Here is a 7,809-nt window from a genome sequence, read left to right on the forward strand (position 1 = left end):
TACTGCCTCTAAAAACTTGCTAGAGGGTTAGCTCAATGATATCCTTACCACAAGGTAACTATATAATAAATGGTGTTCATTGTAACTATCCTTTAACTCTCCCTTATTAATTTTTTAAAAATTTTATTTTTATTATTTTTATGTGTGTACCATCAAATCAGATCTGACTAGTACAGGAGGAGCTAACTCTTCCTTATATAATAACCTGGCAGGTGAGACTTGCTTTATTGAATTTGATAATATAGTTCTTAATAAATTTGTCTTCTGACTACAATCTAAGTCTCTTCTCTTCCATTAATAGTTTGATGTTTATAATGTACTGGTCATTAGTTTGCACTACATTGTGTGCCTTTCTTATCATGTCTTAACAATATTAAGCAACTGCTGCTAAAGACAACTGTGCCTTTAAAACAAGGAAATTTTAGGGAGCTCTGGTGGCCTAGTGGTAAGAAGCTGCAACTACAATCCCAGAGGTGCACGGTACGAATCCACCAGATGCTCTGCAGGGGAAGGAGGGGCAATCTCCTCCTGTACCAGTCAGATCTGATTTGACGGTACATGCACACAAAAAAATAATAAAATAAAATAAAAAAAAGGAAATTTTCAAATACCCTACATGCTCTGAACCAACTGTTTTATTAAAATAGTGTGAGCTTTTCCTCTAAACTAACAAGAAATCCCAATAACCCAACAGGACAGAGTAGCAGTGTCTCACAAGAGAGGAGCTCTGGTGGCTTAGTGGTAAGAAATCACACTGTTGACCCAAAGGCACAAAGTTTGAATTCAGTTGTTCCAGGGAAGATAGACAGGCAATCTCCTCCCTTAAGATTTACTGCCTTTGAAAATCTTCTGGAGAGTGAGCTATGAGTTGGTTCTGACTTGATGGTACAAAACAGCAGCACTGTCCCACAGCAATCTCAAAATTATACATCATTATAGAAGCAAACTGTCACAGCTTTCTCCTGCAGAGCCTTTGGGTGGGTGTAAACCACTAACCGTTTAGTTAGCAGCAAAGTTCTAAACCATAGTGCTACCAAGAGTCCTTAAATATGACAAGTGGTTATTTTGACCCCTTTCCAAAACAAATGAACAGAACACTTTGGGCTAAAACTAGAAAAGCATGGAGCTTAATAAATCATTTAACCAGCTGGTGCTAGTTATACCATGTAACTGCATTGTAATATGAGAAATTAGGAATAGAACACAGGGGATAAACTTTTAGTGACATGGCAGCCGAAGGCCATGAAGAGGTCTTATATTTTGAGGTAGGAATATTCTGAAGTTCAACTTTTAGACCAGTGAATTATTGTTCTGAAGCAACTACTTTTATTTGGCTTATACCCTTTGCTAGAACTGTTCTGAAACCCATTTCTGTTCTAGCATCACTGTTGTTGTTAGGTGCTATTGGGGTCAACTACGACTCAAGAGTGATCCTGTGAACAACAAAATGAAGCCCTGCCCTATTCTGCATCATCCTCATGATCTCTGCCATGTTCAAGCCTATTGCTGTAGTCTCTGAATCAAATAATTTTGTTGGTCTCCCTTCTTTTTGCTGATCCTCTACCATTCCAAGCATGATGTCTTTTTCCAAAGATTGGTACGCCTTCTGCTATCATGCCTGAATATGTGAGATGAAGTTTCAAAATTCTCACTATATAGCATTACTGCACCCTTTCAAAGAAAAAAACCTTACCACCACGTAATAGTTTTAAACCTGTTCAACCCCCTCCTCATATCACAAGACACACCAAAGAAATGAATATATATACACAACTGCTCAAAACAAATTCTCAAAGATTAAAACAGAACCAATGATAGCTGTCCCTCCATGGAGTTTTCAGAAGCTGTTTTCAGAGTCTGTTAATAGTAAAGGAGGAGATCCGCCCACCTTTGCACTGCAACTCCCGAGGCTTTAAATAATAAAACTAGTAGTAGAGATACCATGGACTGCTAGGAAAACAAAGAGATTTGTCCTGGAGAGGGTTAAACCGGGTGGCTCCTTGGAGGCAAGGATTCAGACTCTAACTTACTTTGGACATGTTGTGAGGAGAGACCGGTCCTTAGAGAGGGACATCATGCTTGGAAGGGTGGAGGGACGGCACAGGAGAGGAAGGCCCTCTATGAGGTGGATTGATTCAGTGACTGGGATAATTGGGATGGGAGTGTCAGAGACAGTGCGATTGGCACAGGACAGAGCGGAGTTTAGGGTTGCTGTACATAGGGTCGCTATGAGTCGCAGGCTACTCGACGGCACATAACAACAACAGTAGAGATTACAAAAACTCCCAAGACATTTGTAACCTTTTTCTCTAATTCCATCTTTTATTCTAATTTATGGAAATGTGAGAAGACAGCAAAGAAACTGTAACAAATAGTTTATTCCAGCAAAAAGTGTTTCTTAGACTGTTAGAAACATGAAAATTTCTACTTCAGAAGTCTTATTTCCCACAAAATTAAAACAGGATCTGTACTTGATCCCTAATCCAATCCCTGTTGAAACTAGAAAAAAATCTGTATGTTGTCACTTCCCCAGTTATATAATTTTAAACAGACTTTATAACTACCTCAAGCAAAAAGTATTTTCCCACTAAAACAATCCCTATCTATAGCCCAAAATAGTAATAGCTCACACTGAAACCAAAACCAAACTCACTGCTGTCAATTCAATTCTGACTCACAGAACTCTATACACCAGAGAGCTGCCCACAGGGTTTACAGGCTGTAATCATATACACAGATAAGACATTCCTCTGATATATTCTGCTTCCAGCCAAGATCCATCTAACCAGCATTGGCTATAACACCCCTAGTGCCATGACCTCTTCTAAACCCAGTCTGCACATCTGCGAGTTCTCTGTTGATGTGCTGCTGTTCCAGGTGTTTTTGGATAATTTTCAGCAGCATTTTTCTTGCATGTGACATTAATGATATTGTTCGATAATTTCTGTACTCTATCTGGTCAACATTTTTTGGAATGGGAACAAATATGGATCTCTTCCAGACATAACCTTGCTTGAAGAAACTGAAGAGGACCTGACACATGTGCTGCAGAAGGTCAAAGACTGCAGCCTTCAATGGATTGAAGCTCAACATCAAGAAAACAAAGATTCTCACCATTAGGACAATTGGCAGCATCATAAAAGATGGTGAAGAGATAGAGGTTGTTAACAGCTTCAGTTTGTTTGACTCCATAATCAACACTTTTGGTACCAACAGCCAGGAAATCAAAAGATGAATTACACTGGGAAAATCTGCTGTCAGCAGCTTCGAGCATGCTGAAAAGCAACAATGTCAGTCTAGAGACAAAGGTGCTCCTGTATTACACCTCAAGGGTTGAATTTGTTTTGCAGTTCTTTCATCTTGAGAAGTGCCAAATGAGTTCTTCCCTTTTTAGTCTCCAATTCTAGGTCTCTGTTCTTACCTTAAAACTATTCCTGATTGTTAGTTCCCAAAACTCAACAGGACAAGAAGCAGAGAAAAAGGGAACAAATTCTACCTCCCTACCTTACTTTTCTGAGAAGTCCTGGTGGCACTATGGTTAAAGATTTCAGCTGTTAACCAAAAAGTTGGCAGTTTGAACCCACCAGCCATGCACTGCAGGAAAAAAATAAGGGAGTCTGCATTCATAAAGATTTCATTTAGTCTTAGAAATCCGATGGGGAAGGTCTACTCTGTCCTATATAGTAAGTATGAGTCAGAATTGACTAACTGGCACATATCACTAATCCTACCACCCAGATATTTGTTGTTTTAATATTTTCAAGCCTTTTTGCACACCCATGTTTATCACGCTTTGTTCAAAATAGCAAAGATTTGGAAACAACCAAAGTGCCCATCAACAAATGAATGGATAGAAAAGCTGTAGTATATTTACACAACGAAATACTAATTTACTTTTCATTAAAAATAATAACAATAATAAAAATATCTTCAAGCCTTTTGTATCATGTTAAAATCACTGTTTTAAGTCTGCTGAAAGGATTAAAAGGCTCAACTTTCAAATACAGAGGAATAACTTTTTAGCAGAGTGAGGGAAATTGCTTCTGGGAACTACCCAAACTGTCCTGAATGAAGTTATCCAAATCTTATCCGTTCATCAAAGCTCTCATGTTTCTGAGTTCTGAAGATGACTGTCACTGATGTTAATCATGACTATCTCATATTTATTTCCTCGGGTGAGTTGTGTCAGTCTCCTCCCGTGTGATTACTTGCCTCTGAAAACCCCCTGGAGGGTCAGTTATAGGTCGGTTCGGACTCAGTGGTACATACCATCACCACCCCCACACATAGTATTTTCCACAGACCCTGCAAAAATTTAACTTTATTTGTTTCATTAGGCTTTTGGACTCAATATGGACATTTATACAAGTAGCAGTTAAGAACCATCAAATTACTCTTTGGCAAATGGGAGAACAGCTCTCCCATGAGAAATTAGCTCTGTCTATTCACAAAGTAAACAATAGCCAAGGTTTCTACAACAATCCAGGGCCTTTTCATTTGACCAAATACAAATAAATCAGAACTGGATTACTGTTCCCTTCTTTCTGAAGCAAGATGAACTCTCTCTTATCCTTAACATGGTTTACATTTCCTCACATGTGACTATTTTACAACTTCTTTAAGTGCTACTCCAAGTGTAAAGCAGATCTATTTCTTTCTTCCCCTACTTTTTAAAATTCATTTTCACGAACATTTACAGAGACTTTGGATTTCCATTCATTCATTGTTACACTTTTCTCCCTACCCACTCCTCCCCCCTCCCAGTTCTCTCTTCTCTTTGAAAAATAAAACTATTCCATTGTTATACAATCCCTCCCCCAACTAGATGTATGTCTAAGTGGGCCAGCGGTCATGGTCATGAAATGCAGTAACTTGCTAAATCCAGATTTCCTCTATTTCTACTCCTGGAATCTGAAAAGTCATTAAAAAAGGACTATAAAATCAAGTACCCAGGTAAATGCTGCAAATTATAAACAGTGAATTACTTTCAGGGAGCTCTGGTGGCATAGAGTTCCTTGGAGTAGAATGCTTCCAGTGGTTCGAATCCACCAGCAGCTCTACAGGAGAAAGATGGGCAGACTTCTCCCGTTGCAATTTATAGCCTTGGGAACCTGACAAGAGGACTGTGGTGAGCTGGAATTGACTCAGCGGCAGTGAATCTGAGTTTTTGTTTGAATTACATTGTCATTCACCTAAAAGTGAGAAAAATGCTGCTTTAGTAGAAGACAGCACACATCAGAAATATCTTTTTTTGCCTTAAGTTTGATTAAATCTTTAATTAGATGGTCTTTGTTGCAGTACTTCTTGTTAAATTAAAACAGCCTGTAAACAAATAGAAAGCAAATTAGGTTGAATAGTAGAAAGCTTAGATTCTAGTACTAATTTCAATATTATTCCTCTGTATTCTCTCTCAGAACCACAAACCTAAGTATACTCTTTGCATCTAGAATATGAGTGTAGTGACAGTTTCTTCAATCTAGGAGAAGAGTGATAAGAGAATAAAAGCAGTAGAATTACTATATAAGATTCTTAATATACTCAAGAAATCTTACTTGCCCTAATCCAGGTATTTGAATATTTTCAGGGACCAAGTGACAGGTAAAAGAATGAGTGAGATGATTCCACAAGGGGTACCCATACGACTGCTTCACTGACTTAGTCAACCCGTAGAATGCATGAGAGATCAAATATTGTTGTAGAAATGTCTTTATGAAAAAATTAAATGGCAGATTAGAAGGATGCTCAAAGAAGTAAACCGATATGACAAGAAGAGGGCTGGATGATGTCCCTTACAAGAATCTAGAGAGCTGAACATATCAGAAAGAAAAGGAAAGCATTTAATATATTCCAAGCAGGCCTGCTTGTTGCTCCTGCACCCCTCAATGCATATGACTAATAAATTACATTAATAAAGACAGAAGTCATGAAGTGAGCTACAGAACTACCCAACTCATCAGCAATATAAGGGCTCATAAAATAGTACTGAGATAAAATGTTATATACATTATCACGGTCTTTGTACAATAGTACTTTACAGAAAGAAGGGATGAGAGGAAGCATTCACTTTATACTTTGGATGTGGTGTGTTGAGTACTTTTTTCCAATTTCCTTTCAAGAATAGCATTTAACAACCACCTCAGGGTGGCATTTTCTCCAAGACTTCTATCTTAATAGAGCAGTCTCTTTTCTTTTCAGTTCTAGATTGAAGTTCAAGGAAATCTTGGAGCAAAGCCCTGTTGCTCTTTTGTTCAGGCTAACAAGGAAAAGACTGGACTACTAGGGGGGAAATCAGATCCTGGAACAAATTTGCGCTGAGAGTTTTGGAGTACATCCAATTTCAACAGCAACTGCATAAAGTACAGCAGCAGAGCAGAAATCAATGTATCTGAAATAAAGGCAGCAAGCATACTCAGTTTAAGTGAAATACTAGTGGTCACAATATCTGTACTTCCTTCCTCTCCAGAGGTTCAACATAAATGAAGTTTCTTACTCTGAGACCTTGAGATTTTAAAGGTCTCACGTCATCGAGTCAAAGTTTCCAAAACCTACCCATCCGGCCTTGATTTCTGAGTTTATTTCCCTACTTTGTAACAAGAACTTACTTAAAATTTCTCACAACTGTCTGTGGTTTCACACAAACGTTACAGAGTTACAGAACGAGACTGCATTCTTTACAGTATCTGTCTAGTTCCTGATTTTGCTCCTCCGGCTTTATCTGCTGTTTAGGATGCCTCTTCATAAGAAGGATGGTGAGAGAAAAGAGAAATGAAAGAGCTGTAGGGCGTTCACAAAAAAAGTGAGAGAAAGGGGTAAAGAGGTGCTATACCGGTGACAGACGCTATCACCTCTGAGTGGAATGACAGCCCCAAAAGAACCAGAAAAGCAGCAGGTGGAAGGAAAAACAGGTCCTTGGGCCCAAGGAGGCCTGTAAAGAACTCTGCAACCTTTCAAGCACCAAAACTGAAGTTTCAAGTGACCACCAGCTTCAGTATCAGGGCCAGTCAGAGGAAACCGGTCGCATTTCCACCCCCGGCCCTAACTCACAGCCAGTCTCCTTCTTGATCTCCTCCAGCTCTTCGTCCCGCAATAACGTGGAGGCCCGAGACCCCATGCCCGAGTCGAGAGCTCCTATAGGAGCAGCGGCGCCTAATCCGACGGCGGAAGAGGGAAGAAGGGAGGGGAGGAAAGGCTAGGGGTCAAGAAGGGAGAGGGTAGTATTTCTACTGCGGACCAGGGAGAAAACCTAGGGGTAGTGTGCTAGAGAAGGCGGACCTCGAGACTAACCAATCCGTAATGAGACTACGCCCAGCGCAGGTGCCTACGTCAGTGCTTCCAGCCTCAGCCTCCGAAGAAATCAACCTTACGCCTGCCGGGGTCTGCCTGAGAACTGACTCCGCCCCTCGAATTGCAACTCACCGGCCTTAAAGGAGTAATGCCATGCTGGCGCTGGCGACTGCAATTAAAAGGGCAATGCCATCGACTCGGTGCTTTAATCCCTTGCCTACTGTAGACAGCATAGCCTAGTACGTTTCTCATAGGACTCCCACTATAAAGGTGGTATGGATTGTAGGAAAAGTAAAAGTATATAGTGAGATAAAATGTTGTAAAGTTGAGGGGAAAGGAATCCTAGGGTGTGTCTCTAACTGCATGCTGGGACTTGGAGAGCATTTTTTTTTTTTTTTCTGAGAGGACCTCTGGTCTCCAGATCACAGGGGGCGCTCGAGAACAGGGTTTGTGACAGTTTGCCTTTCGTTTCTTCGAGAAACAGCCGCGCGACGGGAGCCGAGGTGGGTAGAGGAGCTTTAAGAG

At 40.2% G+C, this 7,809-nt stretch overlaps 1 protein-coding gene across 1 annotated transcript in view; it reads right to left on the reverse strand.

The window, feature by feature from the left end:
• Nucleotides 1-7,200, reverse strand: part of CHP1 (calcineurin-like EF-hand protein 1) — a 42,836-nt gene extending 35,636 nt beyond the window's left edge. Inside the window, exon 1 of the mRNA XM_006882997.1 lies at nt 7,045-7,200. Within this exon, the coding sequence (XP_006883059.1) occupies nt 7,045-7,111 (67 nt within the window). The 5' untranslated portion in view covers nt 7,112-7,200. The remainder of the gene's footprint in view (nt 1-7,044) is intronic.
• Between the last annotated feature and the right edge of the window lie 609 nt (nt 7,201-7,809).

Source organism: Elephantulus edwardii, unplaced genomic scaffold, assembly GCF_000299155.1.
Source record: "Elephantulus edwardii isolate Elephantulus edwardi_28Jun2011 unplaced genomic scaffold, EleEdw1.0 scaffold00026, whole genome shotgun sequence".
In the NCBI taxonomy this organism is placed as follows: Eukaryota; Metazoa; Chordata; class Mammalia; order Macroscelidea; family Macroscelididae; genus Elephantulus; species Elephantulus edwardii.